Genomic DNA, 19,161 nt, shown 5'->3' with positions numbered 1-19,161 from the left:
CTGTCTGTCTTGTTCACAGGCTTACAGCAATGTCCCCCCCCCCCAAAACCCAAACAAACAAAAAAACAGTTTTGGCCAGCTAATCCCTACTTTTATTAGAAAGAAGGAAACAAGAGAGAGATAAGAACTAGGGAAGGAAGAGACAAAGTTTCACATCCAGATGGTGTTTGGGATTGAGCTGGTGAAGGTGGCAGTGCCATCTGGCTCTCGCTCTGGTCTAGTCTGGTCAAGACTTCTCTCAGGATTAGGATGAAGAAGGTCCAGGGTCCCAGGAGATGGTGGGGGTGAAGCTCACTGCTTCCCCTTCTTTCAGACTTACTAGTGTCATGATAGCCTCTGTCCATTCGTATTTTCCCCCCTCCAACTCTCCCTTTTTTTTAAGAACCCCAAAAGGTAGTGATTGGCATAATAGTCTGTCTCCTTGTTATTTTGTCCACCAATTAGGCCTGATTTCTAACTCACCAGTTTTGGTTCATTAATTTCCAGTCCCACACTTTCCTTGTTTACCATGATCTTAACACAGTCCTTGAGTTACATCAGTAGACCGTTTTGGTTGGATTAATTTAGTCTTTCTGTGTTCCTTTATCCATCGACATGTGGTGTTATACTTTATAAACTGGTACTCATTTTTTACAGCTGAGCTCACAATTAGGTAAATTTGTTGGCCTAATTATCACAATAGATGCTTAGATGAAAGGTGCCATGTTGTGTAAGTACAAAGTTTTATTATTTCTTATCCAAGGTAGTTAGACCAGCTGTAGTTTTTAAATGCTTATTTCTCCCTGAGTCCTACAGAAAGTTTGTAATACAGTTTTGTTATGAAACTGGCATGCTAAATTGCAGATATACACCAGCATTTTTTAAAGCAACCTTTACTACTGGCAGCATTTTATGCTAAGATATATAACATCTACCACCACTGCTGTGATAAAATCAAATACCATGGCATGGTAAGTACTTGTTTTGTGGTGCCTGCCATACTGTCATCAGTCTAACGTGTTTTCATTCCAGGAAGCAATATATCTAAATAAAGAATTTTTTTTATCACTTCCACATATGAAGTATAGCATCAAAACAGGAAAAGCAGAGGAATGCTAAAATGGATTGCATTAGTTGGATAAGACAATTGGCAAAACACCAGATTTATCTTTTTTCTAATATAAAACCTAGTTTAACCTGGCCTAAAAACCCAGATGCATCATTTCCTCTGTGTACCCAAGGGATGGTTAGAGATGCATTAAATTCTAGAGTTACACTCAAGTTCAGGATTTTTTAAAAAGCGATTGGATAACCAAGCATATTGTTTCAAGAGATTGGAAATTGATCTACCAAACTGATGGTGCTTAATATGATTAACATCACTAATTTTCCTTTGTAAGTTACCATGAATTCCATAGATTACTGAAAAATGTAGCAAGGTAACATAGGCAGAGTTTTATAATTTGGGCAGTAAGCTGAAGCAAAGCCACAAAAGGCAATAAATAAAAATGCAGTTTTGATACAGACGTGACAAAATCAATGCTTGGATCATCATCAGTGCAAAAAAAATATATAAAAAAATATAAAAATTAACAAAGATGTTGGATACCTCTATGTTAAAGGAGAAAAAATAGACTAGACTTTTTTTAAAAAAGTAGCAGTAATTCATTATTCACAATGGAGGTTTTTAATTGGGAAAGGTGCAGCATGAATTTAAAAACAGGTACTTTCTCTCCTCCTTGAATTTATAGCAATAAAATGAAAAACTACACTGTTATTTAGTACAATAGATGGGTCTTTGATAAAATTAAATGGTTAAATCATATTAAGAGAATTAAAGGAGGCACTGAACTTGAAAAATTCACAGGCTACATTTGTTGCTATATAGATTCAATTTATACTGTTTCTTAATCCATTAATTTTTTAAAATTTGCCTATTTTAATAGATCTCAATGACCCAAATGCTGGTCCAAAATAAGGCAATATCTCACTCTGGTATTTCACTTGATATTCTCTTTGCAATGACTATAATCTACCCTATCTAGGTCATTTAATTTAGTATGTATAGGTTCAATTGCTATGCTGCTTCTCAGTGAATTGATAAGGAAAGCCAAGGGACAAAAGAGAAATCTACAGCCAGCAGTTAAGAACAATAAGAATCCTGACAATGTTGTTGGTCCATTACTAGATGGAAATGGTAGAACTATCAATAATAATGCAAAAAGGGCAGAAATGTACAATAAATATTTCTATTCTGTATCTGGGGAAAAAACAGATACCATAGTCTCATCATATGGTGAAGACAGCACTCTTTCCATTCCACTAGTCTCTCTAGAGGATATTAAACATAAGCTACTAAAGGCGGACATTTTTTAAATCACCAGGTCCAGATAACTTGTATCCAAGAGTTTTAAAAGAGCTGGCTGAGGAGCTGGCTGGACCTTAATGTTGATTTTCCATAAGTCTTGGAGCACTGGTGATGTTCCAAAAGGGCAAACAGGATAACCCAGATAATCAAATATTAGAGGGGTAGCCATGTCAGTCTGTATCCACAAAAACAACAAGGAGCCTGGTGGCACCTTAAAGACTAACAGATTTATTTGGGCATAAGCTTTCATGGGTAAAAGTGGGGTTGTTACCCATGAAAGCTTATGCCCAAATAAATCTGCCAGATAATCAAGTCAGCCTGATATCCATTCTGGGCAAGATAATGAAGTGTCTGAAACAGGACTCAGTTAATAAGGATTTAAGGGAAGGTAATGTAATGAATTCAAATCAACATGAGTTTATGCATATTTTTATGAGACTCCAAGTTTGATTGATAAAGCTAAAATACTGTATTATTGACATAATATACTGTAAGGCAATTGACCTGGTATCACACAACATTTTGAGTTAAAAATTAGAATGAAATAAAATTAACATGACACACGTTAAATGGATTAAAAACTAGCTAACTGATAGGTCTCAAAATGTAACTGTAAATGGGGAATCATCATCAAGCGGGTGTTTCCATTGGGGGGCCCACAGGGATTGGTTCTTAGCCCTATTTAACATTCTTATCAATGAACTGGAAGAAAACATAAAATCATCACTGATAAAGTTTGCAGATGACACAAAAATTGGTGGAGTGGTAAATAATGAAGAAGACATGTCACTGATTCAGAGCGATCTGTCGTCTGGATTACGTAAGTAAACTGGGCACAAGCAAACAATATGTACTATTACATATTATATATATATATATAATATATATAGCGAAATATATACATCTAGGAAAAAAGAACACAGGCCAGGCTTACAGGAAGGGGGACTCTATGCTCAGAAGCAATGACTCTGAAAAAGATTTGGGGGTCATCCTGGATAATCAGCTGAACATAAGCTCCAAAAGTGATGCTATGTCCAAAAGACTTAATGTGATCCTGGGATGTATAAACGGGCATCTCAAGTAGGTTCAGAGAGATTATTTTACCTCTGTATTGGCACTCATGCGACTGCTGTTGGAATAGTGTGTCCAGCTCTGGTGCCCACAATTCAAACAGGATGTTGATAAATTGGAGGGGGTTCAGAGCCATGGGAATGATTACAAGATTAGAAAGAAGCTTTACAGTGATTGACTCAAAGAGCTCAATCTGTTTATTTTAACAAAGAAAAGGCTAAGGAGTGATTTGATAGCAGTCTGTAAGTGTCTACATGGGTAATGGGCTCTTCAACCTACCAGAGAATAATACAACACTATCCAATGTTTGAAAGTTGAATCAAGCCAAATTCAGACTGGAAATAAGTCATAATTTTTAACAGTGAGAGTAATTAACCATTGGAACAATTTACCAAGTGTCATGGAGTATTCTCCACCACCAACAATTTTTCAATCAATATTGGATGGTTTTCTAAAAGATATATTCTAAGAATTATTTTGGGGAGGTTCTAGGACCTCTGTTCTACTAGACTAGATCACAGTGGACCCTTCTTGCCTTGGAATCTATGACAAGAAATTAAATGTAATGCTATAAAGTCCTCCTAAAAATGGAGATTTTTTCATCTTCATTGTCAGATCATCCTGCCAAAATGAAAAGTTTATAAAATATGGACCTTGAAGCAACAATTAAAATCTCTGTAAGGGATGCCACAGTACATATATTAGCTCGGCCTTCCTGTTAGCCCACAGTACATGAGTGCATGACTGATGTTAGTGCTTAAAAAATAAGTTAGAGCATCATTAAATTTGAACCTTCTTACATAAAAGCTGTTGCGTATCTCAAGTCATTAACAGAAAAAATTTATAGATTTGTTTACAAACTAGTAATTTTTAAAATAATCCAAAATAAGAACCTTGAATCCTAAACCCATTCTGTGAATCTACATCCTGCCTGGCCCCTGAGCTCCCTGCTGGGGAGGCTCACCCCGGCCCCTCCCCCATAGTGACACACTCCTGCTGCTCTGAACAGCATGGTAAGGGGGCACGGGTTCCAGGGGGCAGTCAGGAGCAGAGGGTGGTTGGATGGGGCGGAGGTTCTGGGGAGGCAGTCAAGGGACGGGGAACAGGGAGGGTTGGGAGTGGGAGTCCCAGCGGGTCTGTCAGGAGGTGGGGGTGTGGATAGGGGTTGGGGGGCAGTCAGGGGGCAGGAAGCAGGGGGGGTTGGCTAATGGGGTGGGATCCTGGGGATCAATTAAGGGTGGGGGGGTCCCGGGAGAGGGCGGTCAGGGGATGAGGAGCAAAGGGCAGTTGGATAGAGGGTGGGAGTCCTGTGGGGGGGTGTCAGGGGGTGGGGGTGTGGACAGGGGTCAGGACAGATGGGGGGCGGGGGGGAGTTGGATAGGCGGTGGGGTTCCAGGGGGCAGTTAGGGTCAGGGGACAAGGAGCGGGGGGTTAGATGGGTTGGGGATTCTGAGGGGGGCAGTTAGGGGTCAGGGGCCAGGCTGTTTGGGGAGGCACAGCCTTCCCTACCTGGCCCTCCATACAGTTTTGCAACGCCGATGTGGCCCTCGGGCCAAAAAGTTTGCCCACCCCTGCTCTAGGATCTGTTGCCTATGAGCAGAATCTACATGCTACTTAACCCATTATCTAACAAATCAACACATACTAGTTTCCACTGTATATGTATGTAAACCCTCAGCGCCGAAGACTTAAAAATGTGCAAAACCTTACCTCTATTTAATATTTGGTGTGGTTGATCACTGAAGGTTTGGTGGCTTGGTTATACCCTTCTTGGCATACACATTAATTGAATTACTAAAATAGATGGTCAGATAAATTACTCAAAAAATCCTTATGCCATTAATTATTGGTATATTGCTTCCCAAGTGCAGATTGTTTTTCTTCAAGGGATAACAATTGCATATCTTCTGCTTCTTGGTGGCTAGAGAGCCTTAGTCCCTCTTTTCCTGTCAAGATATTTTTGATGTTTCTGATTCTGAACAGTATCTGCAATTTTGAGCTCCCATATACACAATTGAATGCCGGCATCTTACTTAAGCTCCAAAGAATTAGACTTTAGAGCTAGCTTCTCTTAAAAAAAAAAATCATGTCCCTACCAACAGTATGCTTTCTTTGTTCCAAAGATTCAGACACTTGATAATAATCTAATATTTACCCCAGGCTTGAGAAGATGCGTGATGATATATTTCAATGGTGTATCATATTTTTATAAATATAGTGGGGATGTTTGCACCCACCTGACTATTATTTTTATATGAGGTTTTACAAACCCAGACTTACTGCTGTTGTCACTGCTCCAGTTTTCAGGGACCTGGGCTAAATTTTCTGATCTCAAACAGAGTAAGAGTTCCTCTATTAGTACTCTTGATTTATCTTGGGTCCTATGTCAACTTGAACAACAAGTGAATTGTTCCCTGCTGGGTGTTTGCATGAACATAAAGTATAACAAAATAACAGCATCAACACTCTACAAACCTCTGGTGGCCACTATTGCCTAAAATTAAAATGTTTTTGTTGATACACTGTTGGGTCTCTGCACCTTTGTTATCCAAAGCGCTCTCTAAAAAGGGAACAATAAAAGCAGTAGAGTGGGTGGCAGTAGAAAGTGCTATATCAGTGTGCAGGCTGCTAATATAATAAAGGTAAGGATCAAAGCATGTTGAATATTGTCAGTAAAGATAATAAGGTTGTTACCAGAAGGTCATCTTGCAGATTAACTTGTAGGTGGACTGGAGTGCACATAGGGGTTGGTAATAGGAAGAGATGGCCCTTGTCATAAATATAAAGGGAAGGGTAAACACCTTTAAATCCCTTCTGGCCAGAGGAAAAATCCTTTCACCTGTAAAGGGTTAAGAAGCTAAGACAACCTCACTGGCATCTGACCAAAAGGACCAATGAGGAGACAAGACACTTTCAAAGCCGGAGGGGGGGAAACAAAGGGTTCTCTCTGTGTGTGTTGCTTTTGCCGGGACCAGAGCAGGAATGCAGGTCAGAACTCCTGTAAAAAGTCAGTAAGCAATCGCATTAGATTCTGTTTTGTTTAAATGGCTGATAAAATAAGTTGTGCTGAATGGAATGTATATTCCTGTTTTTGTGTCTTTTCGTAACTTAAGGTTTTGCCTATGTTTTGAATCTGATTACCCTGTAAGGTATTTACCATCCTGATTTTACACAGGTGATTTTTACTTTTTCTTTAATTAAAATTCTTCTTTTAAGAACCTGATTGCTTTTTCATTGTTCTTAAGATCCAAGGGTTTGGGTCTATCAAGCCTTCCCCAGGAAAGGGGGTGTAGGGCTTGGGGGGATTTTGGGGGGTACGACGTTCCCAAGTGGGCTCTTTCCCTGTTATATTTGCTAGACACTTGGTGGTGGCAACAATAAGGTCCAGGGACAAAAGGTAAAATAGTTTGTACCTTGGGGAAGTCTTAAGCTAAGCTGGTAAAAATAAGCTTAGGGGGTTTTTCATGCAGGTCCCCACATCTGTACCCTAGAGTTCAGAGTGGGGAAGGAACCCTGACAGCCCTACACTAGACATGTCACAAATTTTGTCGGACATTGACCGTGTCATGAGGAAAATAACTGCAGCAGGCAAGTGATCAATTCTGTGGACAAATGATAAAGCACAATTGGACTTGTCTGAGGGAAATTGTATTGTGGATACTCCTACTGAACTGGTTTTGAGAATTGATAGAGAATGCACCAGGTTCACCAACACATACCAGTCAGAGACTAGTGTTACATCATTTTTATATTTAGGGACTGCTGATGATCCAAACATAGAAATGTGTAGCTGTTACTCTCAAATTCACAAAGCATCATTTGTGCTTAAAGTCAAGATAATCTGGTTTTTATCAGATTTTATCATTTTATACATGTCCAAAGCTATTCTAAACATATCAAAATTTCATTTGCAGGAAGTTCAGTTCTTCAGCTGTAGTATCAATGCAAAAATCTTTTTCCTAGTCTCATTTCTTCCTCCAGCAAAACTTTGACTGTTTACATTATGGGACATGTTTACATAAAAGCTGTGCTTTGGAAGTTGGAATAAATAATAAAGGATTTAAAATTAGATATGCAGAGATATTAAATAATTTCTACGGGTTGAAATCTAAGATTTTGAAAATAGGAAATTTAAGTGCTATCCTAGTTCTGTATTTATCAGAATACATGGATGTGGCTTCCTTCTGCCAAATGTAAGCATAACTCTTCATCATATTGCAGCCCTTCAGTGTCCCATCAGTTATTCTACCTGTTTCATCCCTATTCTAATTGTTTCACATGAGCACAAAATAACTCTCTGTTCTGCCTTTGTGAATGTCATACCAGATACTTGCCTAGGATGATGTGGATTGATGCAATGCCCAGTTCTCTCTTTTCCTAGGTATCTGGGTATTTTAGATTATCTTTTTATTGTTTGTTCTTCATTTCAATTCATGTACTGTCTGTCTATGAAAAGAAAATGCTATTAGTAGACATTCCTTCCTTCAGGTACAAGAGATCTTACGATATGTCAGCCCATCTGCTTTCCAGAGCTAGCTACTCTCTATGATAAGGATGGGGTCTCATACATTCACCTGTGACCTTCTGTTCCAAAAGTGTTGCTCAGTGCAGAGTTGCCAAGTTGGAGATGTGTGTGTGATAATGTAGGGAAGCTGGAGATGCTTCCCACAAGATTACTTTAGCAGAAATAAAATATCTGCCTTTAAAATGAATTCTTCAGTCACAGGCTCAAAATAGTGTTTGGGTCTGCAGAATGCTGAAAACTAGGGAATGTTTCCTCATGACCAAGAAGGGTTTAAACTTTAAGGATCTAGCTCAGGGGTGGGCAAACTTTTTGGCCCGAGGGCCACGTCGGGGTTGCAAAACTGTACAGAGGGCCGGATAGGGAAGGCTGTGCCTCCCCAAACAGCCTGGCCCCCGACCCCTATCCTCCCCCCCACTTCCCGCCCCCTGACTTCCCCCCTCAGAACTCCCAACCCATCCAACCCTCCCTGCTCCTTGTCCCCTGACCACCCCCTTCTGGGACCCCAGCCCCTAACTGCCCCCTGGGACTCCACCTCCTTATCCAACCCCCCTGAACCCTGTCCCCTGACTGCCCACCCCAACTCCTGTCCACACCCCCACCCCCTGACAGGCTCCCTGGGACTCCCACCCCCAATCCAACCGCCCCCTCACTCCCTGTCATCTTATTGCCCCCACCCCTATCCACATCCCCATCTCCTAACAGTCCCCCTGGGACTCCCACTCCCAACCCTCCCTGTCCCCTGACTGCCCCCCCCCCGAACCTCTGCCCCATCCAACCACCCTCTGCTCCCTGACTGCCCCTTGGGACCCCTCGCCCCCTTACCATGCTGCTCAGAGCAGCAGGAGTGCGTTGCTGTGGTGGAGGGGCCAGGGGCAAGCTGCAGGGGAGGGGGCGGGAGCTCAGGGGCTGGGCAGGACGGTCCTGTGGGCCAGATGTGGCCTGTGAGCCGTAGTTTGCTCACCTCTTATGTAGCTGCTGCGGTTTAGACTCTTTTTCTCTGCATCTAGCTGCAGGGATTTAATCAGGTCTGTTACCCACTGGGCTGGTATTAGGGATGTCTGGACTGGTACAACACATCTGTTGACTTCAACAGACAGCAGTAAAATGTGAAGGTGCAGAAGTGAAATTTGTGAGAGAGTGTAAGAGGGCTTGTTTAAACTGCACAGCAATCATTTTCTGCATCAGTTGTTCATCTGTTAGATAGCATGTTGTGTCACAATCATGCACTCTTCACTCTGCATTGGAAAAAGCCACTCTGTAGTTCAATATGATGTGCTTAGGAAATCAAATCTTTTGCTGAATACTTGTGAATATATTTGCTTTTAGGGTTGAATTAGCTTGTCCAGAAGGGGAAAAGCTGGGGATTTTTACTTAGGCCTAATTGTGGACTCAGGTTTACATGGTGGATCTCTGAAGTTTGGGTAAACTCATTTAAGGAGCTTCTAGCACCTTTGCATTAAACTGTCAATGCACTTGTTTTCTGCTCTCATCCTAAAAGAATCGTATTCATATGTGTGCTTGTGTCCTTCTGCATGGTGCATGTGAATGTATGTGTGGTTAGCAAAAAGTGGGCCAATTATCCAAATGTCTGTTCTGCTTGTCTTATAGACTGAAACAAGTTGATCTGGTGCAAATTTATTGAATATCTTTTATTTCAGACCTTTGCTGAAATAACCCACTTTCTTGAGCCTCTTCAGAAGTCCAGTCGAAGAGGAGATGCCTAGCTACCTTAATTTTTACACACTTTTAAGATACGTTAGAAATTAAAAGGGAAAATCCCAGCAATCAAAATAAGCAACAGTCATTTGTGCATGTTTCTTAGCTACCTGGTGATGTGCCTTGGGTACGAGGGTATGAGAAAGAGGGGAATGTCTAAAATGTTTTAATATTTTCTTATTGAAGATATATTGTCTAAACTCAGATATTTGATGTTTCGTCCAAAGTTTACTTAATTATTCCTTTAATGCTAATCTGTTACTGTACTATTCTGATCCAGGTTGTACTGTCAGATTTGCATAAAGATCCAGATTTGTGGGGAGGGGTGTAAAATAAATATATAATCAAACCCATACTAAAAAAAATGGAGTCAATCATAAATGTCTGAGAGAAATGTGGTCATGATGAAAACCCTTGCTCACATCCAGATCCAAGGACAATCAAAAGACAAAATGAAGTTATAAATGTGATTGCTTATATAGAGGTTCTCGACTAGATATGACAATGAATGATATTTTAGAAGCAGTTGATAGATCCTTGAAAACTTTTCACATACCTTCTTTTCAAGAAGGACAGACTCAGACTCTAAAATTATTCCTACAAGGGGAAAGAGAGCTCCACGTGAGACAAGCATATAGTTCATTCTTCCAAATTCCATATCCTCACTCAGTCCATTGAATAGACGAGGGCATTGAGCCTTACAAAGACTCCATAGTCTCCAGTTTTGAAACAGCTTTGTTCTCCCACTTTTTTTGTTTGTTTTGGTTTTTAGTCACAACATTCTGATCTTTCTCAACAATGAATATGCCTTTCAGTTCAAAGTCTGAAATAAATCTGTGGAGGTGTATCCATTTCTAAGATTCAGAAAAGCCAGGGTAGTGAGTAATAAATATATCAGTTGATCCCTTGCTGTACACATGCTGTGGCCAGACCTACTGTACAAGCAAAGGGGCTTCACCCTTTTTTGTGTTCTCACCGATAGCTAGATATCTGGGCCCTTTTCATGGGGAAGAGATCTAAAAGCGACAGCTATCTGACCTGTATTTCCCTTACTACTGCTGCTTCTGCATGGGTTTGATCCTTTCTCTCTTCAAGAACTCTAAGTCAAAATGCAGCAGTAAGGATAGCTGTCCCACATAGATGATATAGGCATTTCAGTGGCAGATATGCACTGGAGTCCTGTACCATATTAGGATGCTTAAATCTAGTGCTGCTCCCATTTGTCACTTTATCCCTATACCTCAGCATCTTTGCTCAGTAAGTTATGGATGGATTGAAAACATCCAGGGATTTGCTGCTGCATTTATACTTGCAGCAGGTGAATGAATGACCTAAACCATTCATCTTTATTGCATCAAGGCCTTGGAAGCTCGAATAAACTGAACTGCATTTGCAAAATTTGTTAATACCAGCAGTGCACAAACTTTGTACTGCAAAATAAAAGCCCCAAGGTTTGGTAGGCGTAGTTTGACATCTTTATTTTCAAATCCCATCTCTAAAACACAGCCTTTCCTTTGAAATAATCCATATTGCTTTTTGTTTCTGCGAGAGATTTAGACAGACCAGGAAGGGCAGGATAGAGAACTTAACAGGCTGGTTTTAGTTACAAAAATGCAAAGCCTGCTTTTAAGAGATGTGCTGAGCACCTCCAATTCTAATTAAACTAATGGGAGCTGTGACTGCTCAATACCTTTGAAAATCAAGCCAATGCTACATTCCCCACCCTCATGCTCATCCCTAACCTATCGATTTGCATAGTCTACCACAATATGGATTGAAGGTTTGAACATGCATTCAAATTCCCAGAGAATGAATGAAAGGTATAAGTCATTCATTATTATTGTCTCAAAGCTTTTAGTATGTCATGCCATTGGTAAATGACTAGTAATTAATCATTCTAATCTATTAGAATTTCCATTAAGAGAGAAACTAGATCTTTGCTAAAACAATATTTGATGCCAAAGGCACTTGTTATTGGGAATACTCCTTTCTATTGTTGTTTTCAGTAAACAAGGCACCTCCTTTAGCTGTCAGTGTGGAAAGTAGTGTGTAAATTTCCCACATGCCCATATTTGATTTATATGTAAATTCTGAATTCTTCTGCTCTTTCCCCTTAATGTGACTTTATTCAGTTTTTACCCCTTTAGTGCTAATTTAGGATTTCTTACATAGAAGCAAGCTCATTGCCAGCAAAGGAAAAATCAATGGCTGCAAACACCCAGGGGTTAGTTATTTTAGTTTTCATGTTGAGTATGCATGGTGGCAGCTGCATAGAATCTCTCCATTAGAGAACATGCAGTGCATGATTGGAGCAAATATCTTGGTACTTTAATCTCTGCAACCCTCCCATTTCTTCTAATTATATGACTCTCCTGAATTAATTTGCATCCTTGAGTTTCACTTTGAATTTAATTTAAACCCAAAACTCAACCTGAACTGCCAAGTTTTGTCTGATTCCAGGTTGAATTCAGAATTTCTCGTGGTTTCGTTCTGAAACTATAATTTACACTAGTCTTGCTTGTAAGTGGGCTTACCCATGCTGAAAGGTTCACAAATCACCCAAGCCAAATTGTATCCTCCTACATATGTGCCTATGTGGGGGAGGGGCTGGAAATTCCCTTAGGTGAATGTCAAAGGCCCCAATTCAGCAAAGCACTAAAGCATATCCCTATTCAATGCCTTCAGTAGGACTTAAATATGTGCATAACGTTTTGCTAAATCAGGGCCAGCGTTTCTTTGAAATATTCCCAGTATTCCCACAGATCTCCAAGATCCAAAAGGAAAAGAATCCCCATTGTCATGGAAGCTTGGACTTCCATGACATTATTGCTCTAGTTACCCCTCCTCTGTTGGCCATGTTCCTCTGAGAGCCTGGCTGCAGCTGGGCCGGCAAACAGTGCATGTACAAACCTCCATCTCAGAATGGCATGCAGGTATTTAGTCTATGTGAACGCTGCTTGGAGCAACATTTAACTTAGACACAGATATCTGCTACCTATAGAGGAGAGAATGTGGCAGACAACAGCTGGGTTTGGATGAAGGGAAGAGGGAAGGAAACTGCAGAGCCAGTGCTGCCTTGGAATAGATGCAGAGGTTTGTGCTTCCCATCGTGCACAAAAACGAAAAGAAGGCCTTGGGCCTCATCCCTTCCAAAAAAACCTGGTGCCAAATGATTTACTGTAAATTGTGGGGCGATTGAGTGTTTTGGTTAAAACATCACCCAACTCTCTTTTGTAGAACACAGAAGTGTACTGCACAAACTGTCATGCAAAGACTGCCTTATTCGTAAAGCATCAAAGTTCCTACAGATGTGTGCTACTGCCTGTGTTTTTCTGCTTTCATGTGCTGTTCATAGTAAAGAACTTAAATTATTGTGGTTATATAGAGAGTAAATGACCATCTGTAAACATATTCAGTCCCATTCTGAACACCAAGGGGACTTTTACTGCTCACAAATAAAAGCAAAATGCCAGACTTGACTTTTTTTATTTTCAGTAAATGATTCTTTATTCCCCACCTCTGGTAAAACTGGCTTTCAGTAACTGTAGTGTTTTATATGCACATAACAAGTGAAAGTTTGTTCTCTGTTGCAGGCTCTTCTAGGGGACCAAGTCCTTTGACGATGGGGGCCCAGGACACCCTCCCTGTAGCAGCAGCATTCACAGAAACTGTTAATGCATATTTCAAAGGAGCAGATCCTAACAAGTAGGTACCCCCACCCAATGGAATAGTCAACTTCAGGTACAAATCTTTTCAATGTAATGTTTGGGTCATTAGTCATTATTTCCAGAGGTCTCCCAGGGCATGAGTCAATCGAAATATCTAGCAGGGCTCAAATGCCTCTAGATGTGTATGAGTCTCATCAATGTTAAAGGAAATTATAGGTGTAAATCAAAGGAAAATACCTCCTTTATTGAGGGTTGTCAGTAAAACGTATCCGTTGTTGTGAATGCATCTTATTGTTTAAACCCACTAGTTAGCATGTGTTTTTGGTTTTTTTTTAAAGGTGGGTGAAGAAATTAAAAAACTCATGCATAGCAGAGTGGAGTGGTGTCATGGTCTGAGCACAGCACTAAGAGCCAGGGACTCCTGAAGAGTGCCAGCACTGTCTCAATAACATGGTTGACTGACACTGACTCGCTGTGGGGCCTTGGGAAAATCACTCAACCTCTCTTTCACTCATTTTCCACACCTGTAAAGTGAGGAATATGTTTGCCTGCCTGCCTGCCTACTTTACAGGGGTGTTCTGACAATTCAGTCTGGATAGCATTTTAAAGGTCATGTTTTATGTAAGAATCTTGAGTGTGCTGCAGGTGCTCATCACCTGTTGAAATCAGATTGTAAAGTTCTACAGGTAGATAGGTGCTAAGTAGAGCTGTACTTAAATAGACACGTTCAAAAAAGGATTTGGGTCTGGATGTATCTGAATCTTCCCCAAAATCAAAGAGCATGCAGCTCTGGGGTTATATTTTGTGCCCATCTCTAGCTGAAAGTATTCCCATAAAACAGAAACACCCAGTTCTTGAATGATGATTTTATAGGCTAGACAGGAGTTGCCAAAGTTAAAAGGTCTTGGGTACAATCCTATTTTAGCAAAACTATTGATTTCAATGGAGCCAGGATGTCACCCCTAATATCTGTATCTAGAATAGATTTCCCACTGATAATGGAAATTTTATACAGCCTGAATATCCTGTAGACCGAAATAGACCATCTTGTACTGTTGTTCACACTGTGAGATGTGTCTGCTATTGCTTTCATTTCCCCAAAGGTAGTGCATAACTTTTTTTTCTTAAGTTTAATGGGAAATCTTCTACTATTTTTGAACACCTGAGGAGGTATCTCTTCTTTATTGTGGGCAGTGAATTCGAAAATCAGTTTCAGTTTCTCCTGTGTCTAACTCTTTACTGATGTTTCTTATTGCAGTGGTTCTCAACCAGGGGTCCGGGGCCCCCTAGGGGGCCGCGAGCAGGTTCCAGGCAGTCCACTAAGCAGGACCAGTTTTAGACTCACTGGGCCCAGGGCAGAAAGCCTAAGCCCTGCTGCACAGGGCTGAAGCCCTGGGCCGAAGCAGAAGCCTGAGAAACTTAGCTTCATGGGGGCCCTGTGGCATGGGATCCCAGGCAATTGCCTTGGTTGCTACTCGTTAACGCTGGCCCTGGCTTTTATATGCAGGAAACAGTTGTTTTGGCACAGGTAGGCATGTTGGCAGAGGGGCCTCAGAAAGAAAAAGGATGAGAAGCCCTGTCTTAACGGGTTCTCATTTGGCCCTTTGTCTGTTTCCACCAGCAGGTAAGAGGTGGGAGCTCCTAGTGTACAATGCTTTTTAAAGGGAAAAGCTCTTGAAGGGCATCAAATGTGATTCTTTAGGAGAAGAGAGGCTAAATGGTTGCTCTTAGCTTTTGTGATTCAAGTCTGGTTTTTCAGCACAAATGAACACTGGCAGGGTGGGGTAGAGAACAAAAACAAACTACAGGAAAGAGAGAAAAGAACAGCAAAAGATAGGAAAACTTAGCTTCTGTCTCTGAAGCTCACAATTTAGTTTCTAGGAAACTGCAGGCGCAACTCATGGCACACAACCTTATTAACCACTCTGTGTACAGCCAAGCTTCTGCTGCAATCAGGCTGGTATTGTGTATAGCCAGTCTCCCTCATCACAGCAAAGCGATACATGGTTAGACAGAAGGATAAAAAAGACAGTGGAATAAGGATGAGCTAGAAATGTATATGGTCATAGAGACAGCGATGTAATATGGTTCCCTCATCTCATGTGATACTGCCCGAACATCTTTCTGAATCAGGGAAATGACTTACCAGTTATGGTACTCCAGATCCTGTCATGCTGGTGAGTGTGGTGGTACTAATGTTCCAGCACCCTGCCATTCTCAGAGTTCACTGCCATGCTCGTGTGTATGTTGCCAAATGTTCCGCAAAAAATAAACGTGCAAAAGAGGCAGAATTGCTACCCTACCACATCAAAACTACCCATCAAAACAGGCTTCTGATGGTCCCTGAATGGATGTTTCCTCTCATTTTAAGAAGATTCTGGTCTGTTATGACTATTTTGTAGCCTCACCAGAAGCCTTGAAAACCGCTGATCAACAATTCTTTTAGCTCTAACAAGCTTAGTTTAACACTTCTCTGTCTGATTTGTGATAGTTTAACAACAATTCTAAATAATATGTTTGCAAGTAAATATTACCTTTCTGCCACCTTTCACCCACATTGAGCAATTTAAAAATTCAACCTGGAATAGGATTTAAGGCAACAGGTATAATTGAGTAGTTTTAAATTCATTATTTAATTGTTTTATCAATATCATTTATGTGGGCTAGTTTTAATGTACTTATATACTATGCACATTAAATATGCAACACTGGTTATAAAAGAACTTACAAATATGATGGAAATACTATTCTCTTAAGGGCTATTCATAGGTTAGAGATGCACAGATACTTAATAGGTTTGATTTGCCGATGGTAAGATGATTACCAGTTTTCTCATGCCCACAAGTAACTAGAGAAAAGTTCTGCTTCTGTGTGTCAGGCTTATCTGTTTTATGGCCTGAAAAATATTTTTAATTGACATCTATTTCTGTCATCAAGGAATTAATTTTAAATGTAGTTACAGAGAGGGACCACAAACTGAGTCTGTAGGGTTTATTGTGGGAGTAATATACCTATAATCTGAAATTCTTCTCTCCCTCTCTACTTTCTGGATATTGCATTCTGAAAAGCTGACCTGATGCTAGCTAGTGTGGCTATACTAACCTATTATCCCTCCTACACAAGTATGCTGGGCCAAATTTTGTTCTCATTTCCACTGGCATAAATCCAGCATAACAACTGAACTTTCCATGAAAGTGATTTCTTGTTCTTCAAAGCCTTGCAGGCATTCAGAAACCAAGATTTACTTTGTCTATACTTCCTGCAACCATAGAGAACTACAAAGAAATGGATGGACTCAAGGCCTGTCTTTATACTTAGTGATTATGGTTGATTTGCTCACGATAGTGGGTGGGTGTCTGAGAGAAAGGTGATGTATTTAGTTTGTTTGTTTTTTTAGCTTTGGTCTGTATTTTCTGATTTTTGTGTTTGTTTGAACCTTATTTACCCTTATCAGCTTTAAGTGCTTGCAATGAAGTTTTTGTATGTTTGAGATTTATGAATGAAGCTGAGTATTATTCTGAAGTGCTTTGCGAAGGAAGGTATCACGTATCATTATTCCCATTATACAAATGGGGAAGTGGAGGCACAAAGAGGTGAAGTGACTTGCCCAGGTTTCCTGTGGACTTGGTGCCTCCCTCAGCATGTAGTTGATAGACACAAACTAATACCACTAGAATACCATTTCACTCATCAGTCCTTCCTTTGATACAACAGACATGGTACTGTACTAAAGGACATCTCCTTGCCAGAATATCCTTAGATGCTCTCTGCCACTCACTGAAGAGATGGGGGTTATCCTATTCATGTTAGTGATCAATGCCCTTAACAATTTTCCTGCAAACATTAAATATATATGTAAGTATTTATCTCCTTCAGTGAGCTTAGATTCTCAGCCCTGAGTTTAGAGTCAGGGCAGCTGAGAATGAGTGGCAAGATTCTGGGCCAAATGGGGGTTGAAACAGCCTGTGGCATAACTCTACACTACCCGCCGGATCGGCACGCAGCGATTGATCCAGCAGGAGTCGATTTATCGCGTCTAGTCTAGACACGATAAATCAACCCCCGAGCGCTCTCCCGTCGACTCCTGTACTCCAGTGCCGCAAGAGGTGCAGGCAGAGTCAACGGGGGAGCAGCAGCAGTCGACTTACCGTAGTGAAGACACCGCGGTGAGTAGGTCTAAGTACTTCGACTTCAGTTACATTATTCACGTAGCTGAAGTTACGTAACTTAGATCGATTTCCCCCCCCCCAGTGTAGACCAGGCCTTAGAACAGCCTAACAGTGCCAGATGGACCATTGCATTAGGGGGCTGCAATGGTCCTATTTCACTAGGAGAGTGCTGAAGCACTGGAATGGGTTACCTAGGGAGGTGGTGGAATCTCCATCCTTCGAGGTTTTTAAGGCCCGACTTGACAAAGCCCTGGCTGGGATGATTTAGTTGGTGTTGGTCCTGCTTTGAGCAGAGGGTTGGACTAGACCTCCTGAGGTCTCTTCCAACCCTAATCTTCTATGATTGCACAACCAGAAACTGACAGCATATCATGTACCCCCCTTGCTGCCCCCCCACTCCTGAGCTTCATGACTGCTTTGCATTGATAAGATCTGAGTGTTTTCAGATGACAATACTTGAATTTGAAGCAAGAAAAGTCACATTCATGTTCCATCTGTATCTTTTCCTTGCTATGACTCTCTCTTAAACTTAGATTTACAGCATAACTTTGATACATGGCCACACACTGTATTTTCAGCAAAGAAAGATATACTCCAGTTCACTGGCACTAATTTTTTTTTTGCATGCTATCTGTGTAAGAAGGCTGGAGATGTAATATGATCTCTAAAAGATACAGGAATATAAATTCAGAGACTATATTTTGAAGTGATAGGTCCTGTAAGAAAATTGCTGTCAACACTTGGATAGTATACTTCTTTGTGCTAATGTACATGGATCAGCAACAAGCAAAGAATGAATAGTGTGATCACTGAATTAGTTTGAGGCCTAGAAACAACCAGTAAGCAAGGAAATAAAAATGGCCAAAATCAATGTGGGGGTTTCCCAATTAGACTATATATTGTATCCAGAGTGCACTTCATCCACCACCTCCTATTTATGGAATCACTGTTCTATGAATACTGGAATCCTGAAACCGACTACTTCATTATTAAAGATGCTGGCCTCACTACAAACGTTGTCACCTTAGCATTAATTCCAGCAGTGCTGTGGGCTTACCATGCAAGTATAAACCTGGCATCAGAAAGCACTGAGTGGAATGGGTAAAACACAGACAAGGTGGGGCAAGTTGGTTTCCTTTGGTAAATTCTCTCATTGATTTTTGCAATCTGACTGCCAGAAAACAACTCTTTCCAGTATCTTCTGTATTCCTCTTTCAAAATAACTATCCCTGCATTTTGCACATTCATTACATCTGAATTGGACACTTTCCTTTTCCTTTCTGATCCACTGGGGGAACGAGCTGAGCTGGAGCTGCTGCCAGTGAGGGTGCTGATGGCTGCGCCCCACCCTCACCCCCCGTACAAGCCGAGACACTGAGTTCCAGCACAGACACTGAAAGTCAGCTGCTTCTATAGCCACAAGACAGCAGTCAATATGGCAGGATCAGGACCCGCAATGAAATTAAGCTCAGTTCCAGTTGCCTGGGACAGAAAGCTAGGGCTGTCCCAGGCAAAACTGGGCTGTTGGCAACTGTTCAATTTAAGATGGTTGATTTCGTTTTTCTGTTCTGAAGAGAAAAGCAGATTGTTTCTAGAAGCAAGTTTGGAGAAGTTCACAGAAAGATCACATTTTCTATTTGTTGCCCAAATACCATAATTTTTCTC

The 19,161-nt window shown here is 40.9% G+C and overlaps 1 protein-coding gene across 4 annotated transcripts in view; it reads left to right on the top strand.

Moving 5' to 3' along the window:
* SGIP1 (SH3GL interacting endocytic adaptor 1) overlaps positions 1-19,161 on the top strand; it is a 184,889-nt gene that overhangs the window by 150,720 nt on the left and 15,008 nt on the right. For all 4 annotated transcript variants that reach the window (XM_043490671.1, XM_043490669.1, XM_038413191.2 and 1 more), the window contains one exon: positions 13,253-13,364. In XM_043490671.1, coding sequence (XP_043346606.1) covers positions 13,253-13,364 — 112 coding nt within the window. The remainder of the gene's footprint in view (positions 1-13,252; positions 13,365-19,161) is intronic.

Source organism: Dermochelys coriacea, chromosome 8, assembly GCF_009764565.3.
Source record: "Dermochelys coriacea isolate rDerCor1 chromosome 8, rDerCor1.pri.v4, whole genome shotgun sequence".
In the NCBI taxonomy this organism is placed as follows: domain Eukaryota; kingdom Metazoa; phylum Chordata; order Testudines; family Dermochelyidae; genus Dermochelys; species Dermochelys coriacea.
This window is presented reverse-complemented; position numbering and strand designations above follow the sequence as displayed.